The 26,693-nt window shown below is 40.4% G+C and overlaps 1 protein-coding gene across 1 annotated transcript; it reads left to right on the forward strand.

The window, feature by feature from the left end:
• The first annotated feature begins 11,931 nt into the window (after window positions 1–11,931).
• Window positions 11,932–25,121, forward strand: GAPT (GRB2 binding adaptor protein, transmembrane). The gene is made up of 3 exons (XM_028119100.2): window positions 11,932–11,996; window positions 22,864–22,928; window positions 23,357–25,121. The coding sequence occupies exon 3, from the start codon at window positions 23,756–23,758 to the stop codon at window positions 24,224–24,226; it is 471 nt and encodes a 156-aa protein (XP_027974901.1). The 5' UTR covers window positions 11,932–11,996; window positions 22,864–22,928; window positions 23,357–23,755; the 3' UTR covers window positions 24,227–25,121.
• The last annotated feature ends 1,572 nt before the right edge of the window (window positions 25,122–26,693 follow it).

The raw sequence follows: 26,693 nt of genomic DNA on the forward strand, positions 1-26,693 counted from the left end.
AGTATGTTTCATTTTGTAAGAAACTCTAAAGATTTTACACCCTTTTTAAGCCTAAGCCAGGATACCAGAAGGCCCTTTTTACTCTCACAAAACTGTTCCTGTTTGGCCTACTCTGAAAGGCCATACTTAGAAGCAGAAAATACAAAGCACCCCCTGTGTTTGACTTTATATCTCCTGGACATCCATGTCTGGTCCATGCTAGAGCCCTACCAGCTGCCTAACAATGAGCCATATGCCCTCAGGGCACTCTCTAGACCCGTCCCCCTGACGCCCCCACCCACCAGGAAGGTCTTTGTCTGCAGTCGGGGGCACTGGGGCAGCCTTTGGTCCCATGGCTCTCTGCAGCATCTCTTCTTCTGAAGCCTCATCTAATAGTGGCGGTCCTGCCATGTCTCCATTAGCTGAGTTTGTGCTTGCTCTCCAGTTTCCAAAACTAGAGATACATTCATAGGTGGTAAAACTATATGTATGTATATAAAAAAGAAGGCGTAAGGACCGATTAACAGAAAAACGTGGATCATTGTTATTCTGGAGATGAGGGAGGATAATGTCACGGGGTGGGGCAAATTGGGGCTTCCAACGTAGAGGTGATTTTTAGTTTCTCTACTGGAGTGTTAATACATTGGTGCTTTTAAAATTATTATTCTCTAAAAGTCATATATATATGTGCAGACATCTATATAAATATTTATGTTTATGTGTAAATATGGTATACAGATATATATACACATATACACATATATGTTTTATTAACTGATGTGTGTTTATGTTTAACACCAAAAAAATCTGTTTTAGCTCAAAGATTATTCTCTCAGAATGATCCCTACTGTTTTCATTTATTTACTCAGCAAACATTTATTGAGCCCCTTCGCATGACATGATAGACACTGCTAGAGATAGAACCGTGAATAAGAAAGACATGGTCTCTGTTCTTATGTTGTTATGAAATTAACCCTAAAAGGTAAGGGAATACGAGAATAAACAAATATATATAAAAGCGTTAGTACTACAGGCTCTGATGAAAATAAATGGGGTGTTAGGAGGGCCAGGGAGAGCAAATAGAGGGGAGAGAGGCGGTGGGAGGCCGTGTAGGGGTGGATTTTAGAGTGGGATGGGTCAAAAAAGGTATCGCTGAGGAGGAGATATTTAAGAGGAATCCTGAATGAGGGATGTGCAGGCCATCTGAGAGAATACCACTGAGTTAAAAGGAGCAACTAATGCAGGTCCTATAGGCAGGAAGGAACAGGAAGTGTTGGAGGATTAGAAGGAAAGCAGTTGTGTCTGGGATCGACCGAGGGAGGGAGGAGGTTGGAGGGGACAAGGCGGCACACGGGCTAGACCATGAAAAGCCCTCTTACCACCTGTGGTAAGGGTTGGGGTTTAACTCTCAGACTGTAGGAAACCACTTAAGGATTTCACACAGGGGGCTGAGGTATGGGATTTATATTTGGGAAGTATCACTCTGTCAGCTTTAAAGATACAGTAGTACTGTTAAATGACCAGGTTAGGAGGAAGAAGGCCAGTAAGTTGCTCAGGCAAGAGATGGTGAGCACTGGAATGAAGACATGTCCTTGCATATACAGAGCAGTGGGTAGGCTCTATCTGGAATAGCACCACGTCCCATCAGAGCTAAAAATGAGATCATTTTCCTCATTCTCCATAATAGTAGCAAGGATCACCACAGTCAGGCCCCATCGTGAGCATGTCACTGTCCTATGAAATGTACAGAAAAAAGATCCTTAGTCACAGGCTTCCTGATCTTGTACCTCAGTCTCTCATTCTTATACCTTCTCCATTACTTTCTCAGAACCCTCATACTTCATTAGAACCCAAGCCAAAGCTCTCCTCCAGTCATCAGACTTGCCAACCGCCACCACCAAGGCCACCACCTCTAGCCTAGGTCAAATATTCAGAAATAGGTAGGGATTCAACTGTATACCCTTTGGAATAAAGCAGATTTTTATCTGGGACTTCTCAGGAATTTGGTTACATAGTAAAGAGTAAGAGAGGGGTGCCTAGGTGGCTCAGTCAGTTAAGTGTCTGTCTTCAGCTCATGTCATGATCCCAGGGACCTGGGATCGAGCCCCACATTGGGCTCTCTGCTCGGCGGGGAGTCTGCTTCTCCCTCTCCCTCTGCCTGCCGTTCTGCCTACTTGTGCACACTCTCTCTCTGCCAAATAAATAAAGTCTTTTTAAAAAAAAGTCAGAGAGCAGCCCATAGTCCTGCAGAGGTGGAAATACCGGCTCTAGATTCAAAGCTCACGGTCTGAGTTTGAATTCAGACTCTGGCACAGGCAGTATGATGGCGGGCAGGTCGTTTGTCCCTCGATGCCTCTGTTTCCTCACCTCCAAACTAGTTCGTAAAACCCATCCTTAATGCTTGTTGTGAGAATTAAAAAAGAAAATCTGTATAAGGGGCCTGGGGGGCAGTGGGACACGTGCACGAGTGTGCAATTAGTGTGAACTATTACTGCTATTTTAGCCAGCGTACAAATTCCTTTGGAGCTTTTAATACCATGTATTCCTCTGATGAACTTTCAGCACTTTGGAGACTTTTTTATCATTTCTTGAAACATTAGCTCTCAAGTTCCATTCTTATAGTGAAGAAAATGAAAGAGTTCAGCAGGTGCCTCAAGATCATTCGGCAGTCCTAGGATATTAATTCAGAAAAGGCCTGCGTGCTCAATACTGGCTTGCTGGGGACTTTTAAATACCTGAGGAACTTTTAAAAACTACTAAGGTTTTAGTTATACCCTCAGATATTTGGCTTTAATTTGTGTGGCCTGGAACCCCAGCATCAGTATTTTTTTAAAAGCTCCTCAGGAGATTTTAGCGAATGGCTAAAGATAAGAACCAATGACCCATTCAAATCCATTTTGCGGATGAGGAAATTGAGACTCTCTGTGGTAGAATGACTGACCCAAGGTAGTTCATAATGTCAGTGATTGGGGTAGACTCTGAAGACAAAGAGGAGATAGTCTTAAAATTCTGGTAAATTAACCAATAAAAGGAACATATTATGATGAGAGGTATGTTTCCTAAGAGAAGAACAGCATAACTTTATCCTGTTCTCTTGTGAACATTATCTATAAGGAAGCACAGGAAGTGTGTTGCAGAGAAACTGGTATGGCTGGAGCGTCATGCGGCTTATTTGAGGCCATTAACCCCTTATGCCCTGTGTCCTTCAGCCTTTGCTTTCTGGGTGAATGTTCAGTGGTCATCTTAAGCTGAATTGGCATCTGAGGTCTATTTCCTGCAGAGGGCAAAAAGGGGACCCTGGTTATCAGGGCCCTTTTAGACAGGACCCTCACCCCACCCACCATAGTATTTGTTTTGTTGTTTTATTCACCTCCTCCTACTCCTCATGGGAATAGACTTATATAGGACAGCATCCCAGTTGGGGGGCGGGTAAGGGGAGCGAATCTAAAGCAGTTCCTATTTTCTACTTCCCCTAATTTCTCGTTCAGCATCAGTGTACAATGGAGATTACTCAGGGTCCTAATGCAAAGGATTTATTTTTTTTTCCATTGCCTTGTGTAATTTATTTTTAATTTTTATTTGAATTCAATTAATTAACATTAGTCTATTATTAGTTTCAGAGGTAGAGTTCAGTGATTTATCAGTCTTATATAGCAAAAAGTGCTCATTATATCACGTGCCCTCCTTTATGTCCATCACCCAGTTACCCCATTCTCCACCCCCTCCCCTCCAGCAACCCTCAGTTTGTTTCCTATTGTTAAGAGTCTCTTATGGTTTCTGTCCCTCTCTGATTTCATCTTGTTTTATTTGTCCCTCCCTTCCCCTATGATCCTGTTTTGTTTCTTAAAATCCACATATCAGTGCGATTATATGATAATTGTCTTTCTCTGATTGATTTATTTCACTTAGCATATTACTCTCTAGTTCTATCCTCGTCCTTGCAAATGGCAAGATTTCACTTTTTGATGGCTGAGTAGTATTCTATTGTATATATATATAACACCTCTTTGTTATCCATTCATCAGTCAGTGGACATCTGGGCTCTTTCTATAGTTTGGCTATTGTGGACATTGCTGCTATAAACGCTGGGGTGCAGGTGCCACTTCTGAGCCCTAGATTTGTATCTTTGGGGTAAGTACCCAGTAGTGCAATTGCTGGGTTGTAGGGTAGCTCTATTTTCAACTTTTTGAGGAACCTCCATACTGTTTTCCAGAGTGGCTGCACCAGCTTGCGTTCCCACCAACAGTGTAGGAGGGTTCCCCTTTCTCCGCATCCCCACCAACATCTGTCGTTTCCCGACTTGTTAATTTTAGCCATTCTGACTGGTGTGAGGTGGTATCACATTGTGGATTTGATTTGTATTTCCCTGATGCCGAGTGATGTTGAGCGTTTTTTCATGTGTCTTTTGGCCATTGGGATGTCTTCTTTGGAGAAATGTCTATTCATGTCTTCTGCCCATTTCTTGACTAGATTATTTGGTTTTGGGGTGTTGAGTTTGATAAGTTCTTTATAGCCCTTTATAGCACTTTATCTGATAAGACATTTACAAATATCTTTTCCCATTCTGTCAGCTTTTGGTTTTGTCCACTGTTTCCTTTGCTGTGCAAGAGCTTTTTATCTTGATGAAGTCCCAATAATTCATTTTTGCCTTTGCTTCCCTTGCCTTTGGAGACATGTCTAGCAAGAAGTTGCTATGGCTGAGGTCACAGAGGTTGCTGCCTGTGTCCTCCTGGAGGATTTTGATGCATGCCTGTCTCATATTTAGGTCTTTCATTCACTTAGAGTCTATTTTTGTGTATAGTGTAAGGAAATGATCCAGTTTCATTCTTCGGCATGTGGCTGTCCAATTTTCCCACCATTTGTTGAAGAGACTGTCTCTTTTCCATTAGATATTCTTTCCTGTTTTGTTGAAGACTAATTAACCATAGAGTTGAGGGTCCGTGTCTGGGCTCCTGTTTTGTTCCATTGATCTATGTGTCTGTTTTTGTGCCAGTACCATACTGTCTTGATGATGACAGCTTTGTAATAGAGCTTAAAGTCTGGAATTATGATGCCCCAGCTTTGGTTTTCTTTTTCAACATCCCTTTGGCTATTTGGGGTCTTTTCTGGTTCCATACAAATTTTAGGATAATTTATTCCAGCTCTGTGTAAAAACTTGATGGTATTTTGATAGGGATTGCATTGAATGCATAGATTGCTCTAGATAGCATAGACATTTTAACAATATTTGTTCTTCCAATCCATGAGCATGGAACGTTTTTCCATTTCTTTGTGTCTTCCTCAATTTCTTTCATGGTGTTCTATAGTTTTCTGAGTATAGATCCTTTGCCTCTTTGGTTAGGTTTTTTCCTAGGTATCTTAGTGTTTTGGGTGCAATTGTAAATGGGTTCGTCTCCTTAATTTCTCTTTCTTCTGTCTCATTGATTTCTGTGCATTGATTTTATATCCTGCCACTTTGCTGAATTCCTGTATGAGTTCTAGCAATTTTGGGGTGGAGTCTTTTGGGTTTTCCACATAGCGTATCGTGTCATCTGCGAAGAGTGAGAGTTTGACTTTTTCTCTGCTGATTTGGATGCCTGTTATTTCTTTTTGTTGTCTGATTGCTGAGGCTAGGACTTCTAGAACTATGTTGAACAACAGTGGCAATAGTGGACATCCCTGTTGTGTTCCTGACCTTAGGGGAAAAGCTCTCAGTTTTTCCCCATTGAGAATGATATTCACTGTGGGCTTTTCGTAGATGGCTTTTACGATATTGAGGTGTGTTCCCACTATCCCTACACTGGGAGGAGTTGAAAGAATGCTGTACTTTGTCAAATGCTTTTTCTGCATCTATTGAGAGGATCATATGGTTCTTGTTCTTTCTTTCATTAATGTATTGTGTCACATTGATTGATTTGCAGATGTTGAACAACCCTAGCAGCCCAGGAATAAATCCCACTTGGTCATGGTGAATAATCCTTTTAATGTACTGTTGGATCCTGTTGGTTAATATCTTGGTGAGAATTTTTGCATCTATGTTCATCAGGGATATTGGTCTGTAATTCTCTTTTTTGGTGGGGTCTTTGTCTGGTTTTGGGAAAACGTAATGCTGGCATCAGATTTTGGAAGTTTTCCTTCCACTCCTATTTTTTTTTTTTTTAAACAGCTTCAGAATAATAGGTATTACTTCTTCTTTAAATGTTTGGTAGAATTCCCCTGGGAAGCCATCCATCCCTGGACTCTTGTTTGTTGGGAGATTTTTGATTACTGTTTCAATTTCCTTGCTGGTTATGGATCTGTTCAGGTTTTCTATTTTTTTCCTGTTTCAGTTTTGGTAGTTGATACACCTCTAGGAATGTATCCGTTTCTTCCATATTGCCTAATTTGTTGGCCTATGGTTGTTCATAATATGTTCTTATAATTATTTGTATTTCTTTGGTGTTGGTTGTGATCTCTCTTCTTTCATTTATGATTTTATTTATTTGGGTCCTTTCTCTTTTCTTTTGGAATAAGTCTGTCCAGGGTTTTTTCAATCTTACTGATTCTTTCAAAGAATCAGCTCCTAGTTTCATTGATCTGTTCTACTATTCTTTTGGTTTCTCTTTCATTGATTTCTCCTCTAATCTTTATTAATTCTCTTCTCCTGCTGGGTTTAGGCTTTATTTGCTATTCTCTCTCCAGCTCTTTTAGGTGTAAGGTTGGATTGTGTATTTGAGACCTCTCTTGTTTCTTGAGAAAGGCTTGTATTGCTATATACTTTCCTCTTAGGAACACCTTTGCTGCATCCCAAAGGTTTTGAACAGTTGTGTTTTCATTTTCATTTGTTTCCATGAATGTTTTAAATTTTTCTTTAATTTCCTGGTTTACCAATTCATTCTTTAGTAGGGTGCTCTTTAGCCTCCACGTATTTAAGTTCTTTCCAAATTTCCTCTTGAGATCGAGTTCCAGTTTCACAGCATTGTGGCCCCAAAATATGCAGGGAATGATCCCAATCTTTTGGTACTGGTTGAGACTGATTTGTGACCCTGGATGTGATCTATTCTTGAAAATATTCCATGTGCACTTGAGAAGAATGTGTATTCTGTTGCTTTAGGGTGGAATGCTCATAAATATTTACAACTGTTAGATCTTCTTGTTGGATAGACCTTTAAGTATGATATAGTGTCCTTCCTCATCTCTTACTACAGTCTTTGGTTTAAAATCTAATTTGTCTGTTATAAGGATTGCTACCCAGTTTTCTTTTGATGTCCATTAGCATGACAAATAGTTTTCCACCCCCTCACTTCCCCTCACTTTCAATCTGGAGGTATCTTTGGGTCTAAAATGAGTCTTGCAGACAGCATATCAATCGGTCTTGCTTTTTTATCCAATCTGATACCCTTTGTCTTTTGATTGGGACATTTAGCCCATTTACCTTCAGAGTAACTACTGAAAGATATGAATTTAGTGCCATTTTATTACCTGTAACGTCACTATTTCTGTAAATTGTTTCTATTCCTTCTGGTCTATGTTACTTTTGTGCTCTCTCTTCGCTTAAAGGATCTCTTTTAATATTTCTTGCTGGGTGCACCTGGGTGGCTCAGTCATTAAGTGTCTGCCTTTGGCTCAGGTTATGATCCCAGGGTTCTGGGATCATAACCTGACCCCGCATTGGGCTCCCTGCTCAGTGGGAAGCCTGCTTCTCCCTCTCCTTCTCCCCCTGCTTATGTTCCCTCTCTCACTGTGTGTCTCTCTATCAAATAAATAAGTAAAATCTCCTAAAAAATATATTTCTTGCCAGGCTGGTTTAGCGATCACAAATTCTTTTAGTTTCTGGTTGTCCTGGAAGCTTTTTATCTCTCCTGTTTTGAATGACATCTTAGCTGGATTGGTATTCTTAGCCGCATATTTTTCTCATTTAGCACCCTGAATATATCATGCCAGTCTTTTCTGGCCTGCCAGGTCTCTGTGGATAGGTTGGCTGCCAGTCTAATGTTTCTACCCTTGTAGGTTATGGACCTCTTGTCCCGAGCTCCTTTGCGGATTTTCTCTTTGTCTCTGAGATTTGCAAGTTTCACTCTTATATGTTGTGGTTTCGACCTATTTTTATTCATTTTGAGGGGGCTATCTGTGCCTCCTGGACTTGAATGCCTGTTTCCTTCCGCAGATTAGGGTATAATTTGCTCCAATACACCACCTTCTGCCCCCCTCTCTTTCTTTCCTCTTCTTCTGGGATCCCAATTATTCTAATATTGTTTCGCTTTATGGTATCTCTTATCTCTCGAATTCTTCCCTCATGATCCGGTAGTTGTTTATCTCTCTTTTTCTCAGCTTCTTTATCCTCCATCATTTGGTCTTCTGTATCACTAATTCTCTCTTCTGCCTCATTTATCCTAGCAGTTAGAGCCTCCCTTTTTTATTGCATCTCATCAGTAGCCTTTTTGATTTCAACCTGATTATATTTAAGTTCTTTTATTTCTCCAGAAAGGGATCTTCTAGTGTCTTCTATGCTTTTTTTTAAAGCCCATCTAGTATCTTTATAATCATTATTCTGAACTCTAGTTCTGATATCTTACTTATATACATACTGATTAGGTCCCTGACAGTCAGTACTGCCTCTTGTTCTCTTTTGTGAGGTGAGTTTTTCCATCTTGTTGTTCTGTCCAGAGAATAGATGAACAAGAGAACAAAATACTAAAATGGCAACAGTGACCCCAGAGAAATATACAGTAAACAAATCAGAAGAGACCTGAAACAAACCAAATTTTAAAAATAAAAAATATATATATATATAATCAGGCAGGTAAACAGAACAGAGGAATACGCTGGATCCTGTGTGTAGTTTGGTCTGTTTGTTAGAAAACTAGATCCCAAAGTTGTAAAAAAAAAAAGAAAGAAAAGAAAAACTTATATATGTACAAAAATAAAATTAAATACAATGAAAGGGTAGAATGTAACTGTTAAAATGAAAATTAAAAAAGATTAAAAGAGTTGATAAAATAATAAATTGGTTGAAAAAGGAAAGAGAAAAAAATTAAAATTGAAAGACTAAAGAATCATGGGAAAAAACATGAATTCCATGTGCCGTATTCCTCTAGCACTGGAGTTTTGCAGTTCTCTATGATCGATAAACTTGGTGTTAGCCAGATGTTCTTGCTGATCTGCAGAGGGGCCTGTTGCATTGATTCTCAGGTGTCTTTGCCCAGAAGAGACTTGCACTGCCCTTGCCAGGGTGCCAGGCTAAGTAATCTGCTCCAAATTGCTCTGTGTGGCTTTTGTTCCCTGTTGGCTTTCCATGCCGCTTTAGAGGATGAGAATGAAAATGGCAGCCTCCCAATCTCCAGCCCCAGAGCCAAAAGCTTGGGTCCCACTCTTCAGTGCGCCCTCAGGGAAAAGCAGTCAATTACTCCTGTCTGCCTGGTCTCCTTCCACGCTCTGTGCTCACCCAGCCTGTGACTGAGCGTTTCTCCAAACCCTGCTGACTCCTGTGGCAGGCACCCACACCGCTCCTCCCCAGGGAGGAAGGGGGCTCTTGCCAAGGTTTTGCCACTTGCTGGTCCCTGCTCAGAGAGCAGTCACCCAACTGTGCTGTGATTCATGGTATATGGTAACCCTGAGCTGAGAGCCCACTCCTGGGCTGGCTGATTGCAGCCAGCTTCCATGCTCTTATGCCTGGGAACTTTGCCGCACTCAGGCACCCAGTCTTCCTGTGACCCTGTGAATCCTGAGACCACACCATCCCACCTAGGATTCCACCCCTCTTTTCCACCTGAGAACCTTTCAGGCAGGGACGTCCCTCACCGGAGCAGACTTCTAAAAGTTCTGATTTTGTGCTCTGCTGCTATAGTACTTTCCCACAGCTGGCTTATGGAGGCTCCTCCCCCTGCAGTCTATATTTCCAAATATTGCCTCAGATTTACTTCTCTGTACGTCCTACCTTGCAGAAAGTAGTCACTTTTCTATTTGTAGAGTTGCAGCTATTCTTTTCTTTGATCTCTGGTTGAGTTCACTGGTGTTTAGAGTGATTTGATAGCTATCTAGCTGAATTCCTGGGACAAGACAAAACTAAAGCCTCCTACTCCTCCACCATCTTGGACTATATCCTCAATACAAAGGATTTAGAGTAATGCTTTCCTCTTCAAGCTAACCTACCACCCTGTCCCCTCCCACTGCTAGGTTTGAAATGGTCATGGTGGTCTTCACCGCCCTGTACGTGGGAGAGAGTGTCTGCTATCCAGCAATTCTCACATTCAGCCTGGCTACGGGGCACCGTTTCAAAATAGCCAGTTACTTAAAATTAGTGATATATTATACCTCTCCACATTTAGTGAAGAAGTTGGCAGAATCCAACAATGACTAATTCAGTGTCTTTTATTAATCCTAGTTTACAGTACTCTCCTCAACTGAACAAAAACTCTGTTGAAATAATTTATCAGTTATCTGACTTGTGAAATTGTATCCACAGTTTAAGATGAATGGTGAGTCTGTTTACTATAGGAATGCTAAATTATGCAGCATTCCATAGTCTAACTTTTCTAAGTTGCCCAATGAACCATAACAATGTACCTCTCTTTAGGCATGACTCATACTCCAAGGGGGCAGATTTTGCAGCTTAAAATGGAACACCAGTACTGTACTATCTTTCATGGTTCATTCCTCACAGCACTTCATAAGCTCCTTCACTCTCAGGTTTTTGCCTGGAACCTTTCTATTCTGCTTTGATTAACTCCTTTTTATTCCATGAGGCTTAGCTCAAGTCTTGCCTTTCCTGATCATTCTGAACTGGATGCCTCTTTTCCTTATTCCCACTGTCATCTGTATATAACTATGTCTTTCTTAGCCCTTACCTCCTTGATCTGAAATGATCTGTGTGTACAGCAGCCTCTTTCAGGAGGCTTTAAGTGCTACAAGGGAGTTTGTTCATTATTGCATCCCCACTGCTTAGCACAATACCTGGCAGAATGTCCATGCCCAACCTGTATTGACAGCCTTGTTCTTCTAATGTCTGGTTGGTGTTTCAGTAATGAAAACTTCTTCTTTTAAATCACTTGATTCAAAGAAAATCCCCTAGGGTTGAAAAAGTTCCAATACAATTTAAAAGGCAAACTTCCCATTGCTTTATGATCTCATCTTTTTAATTCAGCATTTTCTACTTTTTTTTTTTAATCCGTGGAGTTGGTCTCTGAGAAATGCTGTTAAACAAGGGTTCTATGTTGGAAACTTCTTATTCACTCAAGTGAGACAGACAAGTGCAGTGGTTTAGCACACAGGTCCTTAGAGGCACACTGCCAGGCCACACTGGGCAGGGGATTTTTTACCCCTCTGCTTCCAGTTCCTCCCCTGTGACACAGGATGAATCGCAGCCCTCTCCCACAGGTTGTGTCAGGATTTACCGAGTAGTACACAAAGCAGTTAGAAGACCTAGTGAGTGCCCAGAATATGTTGGCTTCTGTTATTAAACAAAGTGAAACAGTTTTTCTTTCTACCTACCAGAAGATCACAGAAATGTCACAAGTCAAGTTGAATATACTTTGGGAGATTACTGTCTTATCAACTTAAAGGAATATTAACATTTTCTGAACCAAAATTGGGACACTGGTTTGACAAGTGGAAACGTAACCTGGGCACTGAGACATAGTATTTGAAATGAACACTGTTTTAGCAATCCTACGAGCAAACAAATAAACAAGACCTCAACGTAACTACATTTCAGAATCTTCTTAAAAAATTTTAAGTGCAAGTGAAATGACTTTTATTGATTCTGAAGTGAGGACTGCAAATATTATGTGAATAAAAAAGCATCTGGGCTCCATGCATCATTTTCTGATATAGTTGGAGAATTATTGGTAAGAATGAAGGGCTGGGCTTCCTTTTTCAAAAACTCATGCCATTTATCTTAATTCTGGTACATCTGATAAGAACTTCCTCTACAACCAGGAAACTTTGCAAGTATGAAATAATCTGAAAGGAGAGGGTAAAGAAGAGGAACACTAAAAAGAGGAACACTAAAGCAGGTTTAACCAAAAGAATAGAGGAGAGTTTGGCTCAACAGTGTCAAGGTAAGTGAGAACCTGATTTAAGGTGTGTGGCTAATGAAAAACTGTAAGGAACAAGTTCATTTTAAATAATGACTTTTTATGTTATCAGACGTAGTTTTTAGGTGGCCATTGGTGGCAATAGGGGGAAAAATCAGTTTACAAACTGAGGGTGATGTTAATCTGTCTTTACCAGTATATATGCTTACACATTAAGATTAGGCTTTGCTATTGTCTTGTTTTCAAACAGAAGGGCAGTATTCTGCCTTTGAAGATTCCAGCAGTCTATCAATCATTTGTGATTTTAAGACAAATGAATAATTGTTAAGGACTGTATTGGAACTGTTTTCCAAGAACAGGAACAGCCTTCTTGCAGATTGGGCAAAATGGGACTTACTGGGGTGTTAAGCCAGCTTTGAAGCGCTCTTGTTTAACATATGGTTTTCATTCTAGGTCTTTCCATTTTGCCTCTCAGAGTTTTTCCTATTAAGTTGTTTTAGAGCAAAGAAAAGGATGCATTTCTTCTCTTCTAAGAAGTCTTCTTGTATTTATCTCAGTAAGCACTTCTTTGACAGTTTTACTACTTGGAATGTTCTGGATTGTCTACATAGAACAATATAGATGGTAAAGATAAATTCTCATCTTGGAAATTGAGAGGGCAATTTGTTACCTAATCCTCAGCAATAGTCAGCCTTCCCCACTTTTGTTGCAAGCCTAGAATTTTAAAAAGGTGATTAATTTTAATCTATATTTGAAATTCAGTTCAAATATGCTACCAAAGTTTTACTTAAATGAGTAATCACTTATACCATAAATTATCTTACCTACAGTCAGTTCTTACCTGTTTTAGAAAGGAAATGAGGTCCTAATGGGGATTAAAGTCATTTGCCAGATATTTGCCTTTGGACACAGCATCATGTCTAGTCTTTATAAAGGAGGGAACCTACAAAGGTTCCAAAGAAATTAATAGATGTCTAGATCTGGGATGTCTGTCCATACAGTTTTATCAAATAAATTTTATAAACATTAAGTGCATTTCATATGTAATTTGGTGTTTTGTGTGAAATGCCAAAATGAAAATTTTCACGTGATCTATTCCAACCTTGAACAAATTTAGATAAGTTGACTGTCATGTGTGAACACTCACTGAAAGAGGGCTCAGCTTTGTGGGTTTATTTTTTCCCTGTTAATTGTTGCCACTGTTATCCTAATGCTGTTTGCTCCATTCATTAACAGATATTTAAGAAAGTAGCTCTTCCGTGTCTAGCACTGGTTTTGGTAATATAAAGATAAATAAGAACTCCATCCCTCAAGAAGCTCAGAGCAAATCGAGCTATCAAAATTTAGCAATAGATGTTCTTGATAGCCATTTATTGAATTTTGGTTAAGAATAGTATTTGGGGGCAAATTTTACTTGAATCTTGATTCAGTCACTTCTTAGTTACACAAGAAGTTAAATTCTTTAATCCTCTCTTTATTCTTCTCCAAAATAGGCATAACTGTAGTATCTAATTCATATGGCATCTGTAGGATCAAATGAGATCATCCATGTAAAAGTTTTTAGAAGCTGATCCAAAATAAGATCTTAACGAAATATTATCAATGGTAACATTCAATAGATGATGATAATCACCCCACAAGCAGTATAAACAATATTGGATGACTATAGTTAACAACACTGTATAGTATATTTGAAGGTTGCTAAGAGAGTAATGCTTAAAAGTTATTGTGGGAAAAAAAATTGTTCCTATGTGAGGTGATGGTCATCAACTAAATTTAGTGTAGCCATCATTTCACATGTATTCATGTTGTATTTCACATATGTATTCATTTGTCAAATAATCATGCTATATACCTTGAACTGATACAATGTTGTGTATCAATTATATATCTCAATAAAAGTAGAAACAGCAACAACAGTGAAAATGGTATTAGATGTAACTATTTCTGTGTCTAGGCTGAAAACATACAGTAATAATGTTTTGTTTATAAAACCATAATACAACGCTCAGTCTGGTTGAATATTTTTCATTTCTCTCCATTGCCATTTTAAAGCCTTGGTGGAAAACACCCTGAAATTATCTTAATTGCAAAGTTGTTTGCTGGAAGGTGTGAGAACACTAGTGATAGAAGATAGAAAGCCTTTCAAAGTTTGTTTTGGATATTTTGTGTTAGGTCAAAGAGCTGTTTTCTTCTTTTAAGTGTAAACTATACCCTTTAAGGGTGCCTGGGTGGCTCAGTTGGTTAAACATCTGCCTTTGGCTCAGTTCATGATCCTAGGATCCTGGGAATGAGCTTTGCATCAGGCTCCATGCTCAGTGGGGAGTCCGCTTCTCCCTCTCCCCCTCCCACTTGTTTTCTCTCTTGCTATCTCTCTCTCTCTCTCAAATAAAATCTTAAAACAAAACAAAAAATCTATACCCTTTAGAAGACATATCTTAAGATTTGAGGGGGCAGAGTAAGATGGCGGAGGAGTAGGAGACCTGGATTACGTCTGGTCTCAGGAATTCAGCTGAATAGGGATCAAACCATTCTGGACACCTACGAACTCAACAGGAGATCGAAGAGGAGAGTAGCAAAAACTCTCTGAACAGAGAAGTGACCACTTACTGGAAGGTAGGACGTGCGGAGAAGTGAATCCGAGGCGATATTCGGGAGGATAGACGGTGGGGGAGGGGCCTACGTCGGCCGCTTCTGGCAAGTGATAGAGCCGCGGAGCACAAAATCGGACCTTTTAGAAGTTGGCTCAGCGGAGGGATGTCGCTCCAGTGGTTAAGCTTGGGGTGGAACCCTCGTGGGACAGTGGGGTCTCAGGACCCTTGGGGTCACAGAAAGACCGGGGCTGCCTGAGTGCGCCAGAGCTCCCAGGTATCGGAGCAGGGGAAGCCGGCTGCAGAGACCGAGCCGAGGCGCGGGCTCTCAGCTCGGGGTTGCCATAAACTGTGATCCACGGCCCAGTCGGTCCACTGCTCCTCCAGCAGGGACCCAACAAGCGGCAGATCCAGGGAGACTCCCCTTCCTCCCCTGGGAGGAGCAGCACGGGAGCGCACCTCAGGGATCTGCTGGGTTTGGAGACTCCACACGGGGTCGTGTGCCAGAGATAGAAATGCTCGGTCACAGGCTGGGTGAGCATGGAGTGCGGCCGGAGACCGGGGAGACGGGAGTGACTGTTTTTCTCTGGGGGCACACTGAGGAGCGGGGCCCTGAGTTCTCGGCTCCTCTGGGTGGAGATTGGGAGGCCACCATTTTCACCCTGGTCCTCCAAAGCTGTACCGAGAGCTTGCAGGGAACAAAAGCTCCTAAGAACAAACCCGAGCAGCTTGCTTAGCCCAGACCGACAAGGGCGGGGCAATTCCGCCTCCGGCAAAGATATTTGGGAACCACAGCAACAGGCCCCTCCCCCAGAAGATCAGCATGAACAGCCAGCAAGCCAAGACCAAGTTTACCGATCAAGGAGAATGGGAGAACTCCAGCGCTAGGGGAAAACCACAGATAGAATTCATGGCTTTTTTTTACAATGATTCATTAGTTTTTCAAAGTTAATTTTTTAACTGTTTTTTTTTAATTTTTCTTTTTCCCTTTTTCAACCAACATCTTATCAATCCCTTTTTTTAAAAAAAACATTTTTTATTTTTCATTTTTAGAGTCATATTTTGTCCCTTCATAGTAGTTACCCTTATTTTTGGCATATATATATATATAAGTTGTACTCTCTTTAAAATCTTAAGATACAGTTTCTTCTAACAGATCAAAATATACCCTAAATCACTAGTGGATGGCTTTGTTCTAGTCTCCTGCCTGATCACATTCTCTCCCTTTTTTTTCTTTTTTTTAATCTTCTTCTTTCTTTTTTCAAACAACTTCTTAACAATTCTTTTTATAAAATCTTTTATAATTTTCATCTTTACATTCATCTTCCATCCCTTCATTGTATCAACCCTTATTTTGTACATAGATAAGTCTTTCTTCCTTTAAAATTTTAGGAGGCACTTTTTTCTAACAGACCAAAATACGCCCAAATTCTAGTGTGTGGCAAGAATCTATGCACTAGCCTGATCATATTTGATCATATTCTGGTTTTTTTTCTATTACTCTGTTTTTGTTTTTATCTTTTTCTTTTTGTTTTTCTTTCTCTTTCTTTTTTCTTTCTTTCCCTTTCTTTTCCCCTGGTTTCAGGTCTTTTCTGATTTTTATACAGTATATTTCCTGGGGACATTGTTAACCTGTTAGCATTTTGTTCTCTCATTCATCTATTCTCCTCTGGACAAAATGACAACACAGAAAATATCACCTCAGCAAAAAGAACAAGAGGTAGTACCATCAGCCAGGGACCTACTCAATACGGACATTAGTACGATGTTGGACCTAGAGTTCAGAATCATGACTTTAAAGATACTAGCTGGGCTTGAAAAAAGCCTGGAAGTTATTAGAGAAACCCTTTCTGGAGAAATAAAAGAACTGAAATCTAACCAAGTCAAAATCAAAAGGCTATTAGTGAGGTTCAATCAAAAATGGGGGCACTAACTGCTAGGATAAATGAGGCAGAAGAGAGAATCAGTGAAATAGAAGACCAAATGATGGAAAGTAAAGAGGCTGAGAAAAAGAGGGAGAAACAACTACAGGATCACGAGGGAAGAATTCGAGAGATAAGTGATTCAATAAGACGAAACAACATTAGAATAATTGGGATCCCAGAAGAAGAAGAAAGAGAGAGAGGGGCAGAAGGTATATTGGAGCAAATAATAGCAGAGAACTTCCCCAATGTGAGGAAGGAAACAGGCATCAAAATCCAGGAGGCACAGAGAACCCCTCTCAAAATCAATAAAAATAGGTCAACACCCCAACGTCTAATAATAAAACTTACGAGTCTCAGAGACAAAGAGAAAATCCTGAAAGCAGCTCGGGAGAAGAGATATGTAACCTACAACGGTAGAAACATTAGATTGGCAACAGACCTATCCACAGAGACCTGGCAGGCCAGAAAGGACTGGCATGATATCTTCAGAGCACTAAACGAGAAAAATATGCAGTCAAGAATACTATATCCAGATAGGCTGTCATTGAAAATAGAAGGAGAGATAAAAAGCTTCCAGGACAAACAAAAACTAAAGGAATTTGTAAACATGAAACCAGCCCTCCAGGAAATATTGAAAGGGGTCCTCTAAGCAAAGAGAGAGCCTAAAAGCAGCATAGATCGGAAAGGAACACAGACGATATACAGTAATAGTCACCTACAGGCAATAAAATGGCACTAAATTCATACCTTTCAATAGTTACCCTGAATGTAAATGGGCTAAATGTCCGAATCAAAAGACACAGGCTATCAGATTGGATTAAAAAACAAGACCCATCGATATGCTGTCTGCAGGAGACTCATTTTAGACCCAAAGACACCTCCAGATTGAAAGTGAGGGGGTGGAAAACCATTTACCATGCTAATGGACACCAAAAGAAAGCTGGGGTGGCAATCCTTATGTCAGACAAATTAGATTTTAAAACAAAGACTGTAATAAGAGATGAGGAAGGACACTATATCCTACGTAAAGGGTCTATCCAACAAGAAGATCTAACAATTGTAAATATCTATGCCCCTAACATGGGAGCAGCCAATTATATAAGGCAATTAATAACAAAAGCGAAGAAACACATTGACAACAATACAATAATAGTGGGGGACTTTAACACCCCCCTGACTGAAATGGACAGATCATCTAAGCAAAAGATCAACAAGGAAATAAAGACTTTAAATGACACACTGGACCAAATGGACTTCACAGATATATTCAGAACATTCCATCCCAAAGCAAAGGAATACACATTCTTCTCTAGTGCCCATGGAACCTTCTCCAGAATTGATCACATCCTAGGTCACAAATCAGGTCTCAAATGGTACCAAAAGATTGAGATTATTCCCTGCATATTTTCAGACCACAATGCTTTGAAACTAGAACTCAATCACAAGAGGAAAGTCAGAAAGAACTCAAATACATGGAGGCTAAAGAGCATCCTACTGAAGAATGAATGGGTCAACCCAGAAATTAAAGAAGAATTAAAAAAATTCATGGAAACCAATGAAAATGAAAACACAACTGTTCAAAATCTTTGGGATACAGCAAAGGAAGTCCTGAGAGGAAAGTATATAGCAATACAAGCCTTTCTCAAGAAACAAGAAAGGTCTCAAATACACAACCTAACCCTACACCTAAAGGAGCTGGAGAAAGAACAACAAATAAAGCCTAAACCGAGCAGGAGAAGAGAAATAATAAAGATAAGAGCAGAAATCAATGAACTAGAAACCAAAGAACAGTAGAACAGATCAACGAAACTAGGAGCTGGTTCTTTGAAAGAGTTAACAAGATTGATAAACCCCTGGCCAGACTGATCAAAAAGAAAAGAGAAATGACCCAAATCAACAAAATCATGAATGAAAGAGGAGAGATCACAACCAACACCAACGAAATACAAACAATTATAAGAACATATTATGAGCTGGGCGCCTGGGTGGCTCAGTTGGTTAAGCGACTGCCTTCGGCTCAGGTCATGATCCTGGAGTCCCGGGATCGAGTCCCACATCGGGCTCCCTGCTCAGCAGGGAGTCTGCTTCTCCCTCTGACCCTCTTCCCTCTCGTGCTCTCTATCTCTCAGTCTCTCTCAAATAAATAAATAAAATCTTTAAAAAAAAAAAACATATTATGAGCAACTTTATGCCAGCAAATTAGATAACCTGGAAGAAATGGGTGCATTCCTAGAGATGTATCAACTACCAAAATTGAACCAGGAAGAAATAGAAAACCTGAACAGACCTATAACCACTAAGGAAATTGAAGCAGTCATCAAAAATCTCCCAACAAACAAAAGCCCAGGGCCAGATGGCTCCCAGGGGAATTCTACCAGACATTTAAAGAAGAATTAATACCTATTCTCCTGAAACTGTTCCAAAAAATAGAAATAGAAGGAAAACTTCCAAACTCATTTTATGAGGCCACAATTACTATGATCCCCAAACCAGACAAAGACCCCATCAAAATGGAGAATTACAGACCAATATCGTTGATGAACATGGATGCAAAAATTCTCATGAAAATACTACCCAATAGGATCCAACAGTACATTAAAAGGATTATTCACCATGACCAAGTGGGATTTATCCCTGGGCTGCAAGGTTGGTTCAACATCCGCAAATCAATCAACGTGATACAATACGTTAACAAAAGAAAGAAGAAGAATCATATGATCCTCTCAATAGCAGAAAAAGCATTTGACAAAGTACAGCATCCTTTCTTGATCAAAACTCTTCAGAGTATAGGGATAGGGGGCCCATACCTCAATATCTTAAAAACCATCTATGAAAAACCTACAGCAAATATCATTCTCAATGGGAAAAAACTGAGGGCTTTTCCCCTAAGGTCAGGAATGTGTCAGGGATGTCCACTATCACCACTGCTATTCAACATAGTATTAGAAGTCCTAGCCACAGCAATCAGACAACAAAAAGAAATCAAAGGCATCCGAATTGGCAAAGAGAAAGTCAAACTCTCACTCTTTGCAGATGATATGATACTGTATGTGGAACACCCAAAAGACTCCACCCCAAAACTGCTAGAACTCATACAGGAATTCAGGAAAGTAGCAGGATATAAAATCAATGCACAGAAATCAGTGGCATTCCTATACACCACCAACAAGACAGAAGAGAGACAAATCAAGGAGTCGATCCCATTTACAATTGCACCCAAAACCATAAGATACCTAGGAATAAATTTACCCAAAGAGGCAAAGGATCTGTACTCAGAAAACTATAAAATACTCATGAAAGAAATTGAAGAAGACACAAAGAAATGGAAAAACGTTCCATGCTCATGGATTGGAAGAAGAAACATGGTGAAGATGTCAATGCTACCTAGAGCAATCTACACATTCAAGGTAATCCCCACCAAAATACCATCCACTTTTTTCAAAGAAATGGAACAAATAATCCTAAAATTTGTATGGAACCAGAAGAGACCCCGAATAGCCAGAGGAATCTTGAAAAAGAAAAGCAAAGCTGGTGGCATCACAATTCCGGACTTCCAGCACTATTACAAAGCTGTCATCATCAAGACAGTATGGTACTGGCACAAAAACAGACACATAGATCAATGGGACAGAATCGAGAACCCAGAAATGGACCCTCAACTCTATGGTCAACTCATCTTTGACAAAGCAGGAAAGAATGTCCAATGGAAAAAAGACAGTCTCTTCAACAAATGGGGGTGGGAAAATTGGACAGCCACATGCAGAAGAATGAAACTGGACCACTTCCTTACACTACACACACAAATAGACTCCAAATGGTTGAAAGACCTAAACGTGAGACAGGAGTCCATCAAAATCCTGAAGGAGAACACAGGCAGCAACCTCTTCGACCTCAGCCACAGCAACTTCTTCCTAGAAACATCGCCAAAGGCAAGGGAAGCCAGGGCAAAAATGAGCTATTGGGATTTCATCAAGATAAAAAGCTTTTGCACAGCAAAAGAAACAGTCCACAAAACCAAAAGACAACTGACAGAATGGGAGAAAATATTTGCAAATGACATATCAGATAAAGGGCTAGTATCCAAAATCTATAAAGAACTTATCAAACTCAACACCCAAAGAACAAATCATCCAATCAAAAAATGGGCAGAAGACATGAACAGACATTTTTCCAAAGAAGACATCCAAATGGCCAACAGGCACATGAAAAAGTGCTCAACATCGCTCGGCATCAGGGAAATCCAAATCAAAACCTCAATGAGATACCACCTCACACCCGTCAGAATGGCTAAAATTAACAAGTCAGGGAACGACAGATGTTGGCGGGGATGTGTAGAAAGGGGAACCCTCCTACACTGTTGGTGGGAATGCAAGCTGGTGCAACCCCTCTGGAAAACAGTATGGAGGTTCCTCAAACAGTTGAAATTAGAGCTACCATTCGATCCAGCAATTGCACTACTGGGTATTTACCCCAAAGATACAAATGTAGGGACCCGAAGAGGTACGTGCACCCCAATGTTTATAGCAGCAAGGTCCACAATAGCCAAACTGTGGAAAGAGCCAAGATGTCCATCGACAGATGAATGGATAAAGAAGAGGTGGTATATATACACAATGGAATATTATGCAGCCATCAAAAGGAATGAGGTCTTGCCATTTGCAACGACGTGGATGGAACTGGAGGGTGTTATGCTGAGTGAAATAAGTCAATCAGAGAAAGACATGTGTCATATGACCTCACTGATATGAGGAATCCTTAATCTCGGGAACAAACTGAGGGTTGCTGGAGTGGTCGGGGGTGGGAGGGATGGGGTGGCTGGGTGATGGACATTGGGGAAGATATGTGCTACGGTGAGTGCTGTGAATTGTGTAAAACTGTTGAATCACAGATCTGTACTTCTGAAACAAATAACGCAACATATTTTAAGAAAAAGAAAAAGAAGAAGATAGCAGGAGAGGAAGAATGAAGGGGAGTAAGTCAGAGGGGGAGACGAACCAGGAGAGATGATGGACTCTGAAAAACAAACTGAGGTTTCTGGAGGGGAGGAGGGTGGGGGGATGGGTTAGCCTGGTGATGGGTATTGAGGAGGGCACATTCTGCATGGAGCACTGGGTGTTATGAACAAACAATGAATCATGGAACACTACACCAAAACAAATTATGTAATATATGGTGATTAACATAACAATAAAAAATTTAAAAAAATGGGCAGAAGACATGAACAGACATTTTTCCAAAGAAGACTTCCAAATGGCCAACAGACACATGAAAAAGTGCTCAACATTGCTCGGCATCAGGAAAATCCAAATCAAAACCTCAATGAGATACCACCTCATACCAGTCAGAATGGCTAAAATTAACAAGTCAGGAAACAACAGATGTTGGCGGGGATGCGGAGAAAGGGGAACCCTCCTATACTGTTGGTGTGAATGCAAGCTGGTACAACCACTCTGGAAAACAGTATGGAGGTTCCTCAAACAGTTGAAAATAGAGCTACCATACGATCCAGCAATTGCACTACTGGGTATTTACCACAAAGATACAAATGTAGGGATCCGAAGAGGTACGTGCACCCCCATGTTTATAGCAGCAATGTCCACAATAGCCAAACTGGTGAAAGAGCCACGATGTCCATTGACATATGAATGGATAAAGAAGACATGGTATATATACACGATGGAATATTATGCAGCCATCAAAAGGAATGAGATCTTGCCATTTGCAACAACGTGGATGGAACTGGAAGGTGTTATGCTGAGCGAAATAAGTCAATCAGAGTAAGACATGTTTCATAGGACCTCACTGATATGAGGAATTCTTAATCTCAGGAGTGTTGCTGGAGTGGTGGGGGGTGGGAGGGATGGGGTGGGTGGGTGATAGACATTGGGGAGGGTATGTGTTATGGTGAGCGCTGTGAATTGTGCAAGACTGTTGAATCACAGATCTGTACTTCTGAAACAAATAATGCAACAAATGTTAAGAAAAAAGAAAAAGAAGAAGATAGCAGGAGGGGAAGAATGAAGGGGAGTAAGTCGGAGGGGGAGACGAACCATGAGAGACGATGGACTCTGAAGAACAAACTGAGGGTTCTAGAGGGGAGGGGGGTGGGGGGATTAGTTAGCCTGGTGATGGGTATTAAAGAGGGCACATTCTGCGTGGAGCACTGGGTGTTATGCACAAACAATGAATCATGGAACACTACATCAAAAACTAATGATGTAATGTATGGTGATTAACATAATAAAAAAATTAAAAAAAAGAAGACATATCTTAAGTTTTTAAATGACTTAAGCAATTAGATGCTGAGATTTGGAGTCATTTGTTTCTTGATTCCCTTATTTAGTAAATATCAATTGAATTTCTTTTCTGCACTAGGTACTGTGCTATTCTCTAGGAATATACACATGAAAAGACCTGATCGCTGCCCACCATTTAACCAGGTAGGAGGACAGACAATTCCCTATAACTTAGGCTGTCATGCTATAATAGAGAATGGACTCATTAATAGGGGAATACAGAGGAAGGAATGATTAAGGAAAAGGCCTCACAGAGGAGGTGATAAATAATGGAAATTATTGCACAGGTGTACTCTTGTCCTTTCCTCTTGTTGCATTCAAAACATTGTCTTTCACTTTAAGATTATTAGCCTTATTTTCAAAATCCTTGTTGAAATCTAATTGATAAAACCACTCAGGCTTGAGCAGGTAAAAGTTCTTCTCTTTTTCTCTTCTTGCAACAGCTAGTACTGTATTCTCTTTTGAGGCAGGAACTCACTAAATGATGGTGCTTAATATATTGGTAGATATTGACAGATTTTTCTATTATGCTATGTAATAAATATGCAATTAATTTGTTTTTTAATTTACAGGAGGTGTCTGGATGGCAGATCCTTCAACCTTCTCTTTCTTGAGTTGTCTCCTCTGCCATTATCTTCCACTCATTTTTGCTTCATCTTGTGATTCATTGATAGAAAGCGAAGTGAAGTCAATTAAAATCCCCCCAACACAGTGCAATTATACATTAAGGATTGTAATATAAAAAGCATCACATACAATGAGAAGGATAGTTCAAGGCTAAGTTTATTCAATCTCTCCTCTAATTGTATCAGGACTTTGCCAAATGTTGTTCTTCAACATCTGAAAGAGAAATGCCTAAAAGAGTTTCCAGGATTACTTTTTAACAAAACCCTAAAAGGAATTATGTTTGTCTGCACCTGTGAATTCATTAAGGGCTCCCCCATATCACAAAACAACAGTGCTTGTGAGGAATGTTGAAAAGCTGTGGAAATACATCAGTGGCCACTTCAATAGGAATTTCCCTTCTTTTCCTCTTGTTGATCTGTGGAATTGGGTGTGTTTGGTGTTGGAAACATGGTAATCCAGTGCAGTTTACCTTGCCAAGGGTCTTGCAAAGGAGAAGCAGCAGGAGAAAAGATTATATTAAGACACTCTCATGTCTCCTCGCTATCAGCTCAAGGAATAAAATCTCAGTTCAGAACCAAGACTGCAGATCTTCTGGGAGAGGGACTAACACACATGGCAGCTATGAAAATGTGGAAAGTGGTGCTCCCAAACCTAAAGAAGAAACTGATAAAGAACTATATGAGAACACTCAGCAGACCAGTTTCGAGGAGCATATCTATGGAAATGAGATGCCATCCCAATATTATAACTTCCAGAAGCCTAGTACTTCTGAAGTCTCTCAAGATGAAGACATATATATTCTTCCAGATTCATAATAACTTTTGAAAATATCGGGTTTAAGTTATCAGAGGATAAATACTCACTGGGACTTTTATTTTACTGATGTCATTGTTAATCATGTTCTTTGGATGAAACTCAATGATCTTTCATCTGTCTCCACCCTTCTGAACCTTCTGTCTGTGTATCACTGCAGTTTAAGTCCTCTTCACTCACCTTTCTCTAGATTAATTCTACATTATGTTATATTGAGTCTTCCTTCTGAATGTTATCTGTTACCTTTTTCTCTTACTTCTATCACCACCATGTTTTTCTGGCTCAAGATTGTGTCAGTCTTCTAACTTGTCTTTCTGGCTCCAGTTTCTACACATTCAGTCAGTTCCCATGATGCTGCCAAATTTACCTTCAGAAAATATTCCCGGTGCCACACCACTCCTTTGCTTAAGACCTCTTAATGGCTCCTCTTTGCAAAAGACATACTACTTATAATTCTAACTCCAGAATTTAGGACTTACCACACTTGGTTCAAGTTAACTTTTCCAGTGACTTCTACTAATTTCTCACTCCTCTGCCTTCATCAGAATCATCTGAAAACCTGCCAGACTCATCCCTCCTCCTTGGCTTTGCTTGTCTGCCCCATCTCAAGCCTGCCCCAGATGGCAACTTCTTCCACAAGTCTTCTGAATTATTCCAAACCTACCTTTACCTTTTCCTTTTCTGATCACCTGTAGATTTTGCAGCCTGTTTAATTCTCTGGGCATTTAAACATATGAATGTTTTCTATGGCATTTTATGATTTAATGTCATATGAGAATGTCTTAAATTCCTTGCTAAATAACAACGAAGTGCCTCATCGTATATTTTAGCTCCACTGCCTAGACTATCATATGAGGCATTTGGTATTGTTCAATTGACAGATAATTAAATTGTACATTTTGCTCACTAGTTTTGAGAAAAATCTAATAAATTCAACCATTCAAGAAATATTTATGAAGTACCTTCTATCTACTTTTACTCTGTACGTGGCGGGAGTAAAACAGCAAAAAGAAAGGCATGGGCCCTGAATGCATATTATCTGGCAGGAAAGAAAATACAATAAATAAACAAATACTGTGCTACTTCTTTATATATTCAATCTTACCCCTGAACTCGACCTTTTTTAAAAATTTTTATTGTTATGTTAATCACCATACATTACATCATTAGTTTTTGATGTAGTGTTCCATGATTCATTGTTTGTGCAAAACACCCCAGTGCTCCATGCAGAACGTGCCCTCTTTAATACCCATCACCAGGCTAACCCATCCCCCCACCCCCCTCCCCTCTAGAACCCTCAGTTTGTTTTTCAGAGTCCATCGTCTCTCATGTTCGTCTCCCCCTCCGACTTACTCCCCCTCATTCTTCCCCTCCTGCTAACTTCTTTTTTTTTCTTAACATATATTGCACTATTTGTTTTCAGAAGTACAGATCTGTGATTCAACAGTCTTGTACAATTCACAGCGCTCACCATAGCACATACCCTCCCCAATGTCTATCACCCAGCCACCCCATCCCTCCCACCCCCCACCACTCCAGCAACACTCAGTTTGTTTCCTGAGTTTAAGAATTCCTCATATCAGTGAGGTCATATGATACATGTCTTTCTCTGATTGACTTATTTGACTCAGCATAACACCCTCCAGTTCCATCCACGTCATTGCAAATGGCAAGATCTCATTCCTTTTGATGGCTGCATAATATTCCATTGTGTATATATACCACATCTTCTTTATCCATTCATCTGTCAATGGACATCTTGGCTCTTTCCACAGTTTGGCTATTGTGGACATTGCTGCTATAAACATGGGGGTGCACGTACCCCTTCGGGTCCCTACATTTGTACCTTTGCGGTAAATACCCAGTAGCGCAATGGCTGGATCGTATGGTAGCTCTATTTTCAACTGTTTGAGGAACCTCCATACTGTTTTCCAGAGGGCCTACACCAGCTTGCATTCCCACCAACAGTGTAGGAGAGTTCCTCTTTCTCCGCATGAACTCAGCCTTTTATATGCTGCTCTGAATTGCTCAGGCTGAGGCTCTGCAGACCACGTTTTTCCTTTGCGAAGTGGGTCCATATTAGACTCTGTTCATAAGGAGCAGTGTGGAATATGTAGGCCAGAGGAACCGAAAGGGACTTGCTCTTTCTCACCTCCTTGTTGTTCCAGCGGGTACCGTTGCCAAGCAGTTTACTCCAGCATCTCCAGTTGATTGCAGTTTCTAGTCTTTTCCGGCACTCCCAGAAACGGCTTGATCGCACCCTGTCAGAAGTGCCAGGACCAGCCAGGTAGCACCCTCTCCTTAGAATCTGAGAAGCAGCTCTGCAGATCATCCTCCATGGGATCTTCAGAGCTCCAGATCCCAGCCCCAGGTGCCATCTCCTGCACCCACTGTCTCTGTGGCGCCTCAGGGTCCTCTTTCATCTTCTAAGTCAAACGAGACCTTTTGGCTAATTGTCTGTATTAAAGT

This window comes from Eumetopias jubatus, unplaced genomic scaffold (genome assembly GCF_037043125.1).
Source record: "Eumetopias jubatus isolate StellerSeaLion01/CBP00866 unplaced genomic scaffold, mEumJub1_p1.0 scaffold_5, whole genome shotgun sequence".
NCBI lineage: Eukaryota > Metazoa > Chordata > Mammalia > Carnivora > Otariidae > Eumetopias > Eumetopias jubatus.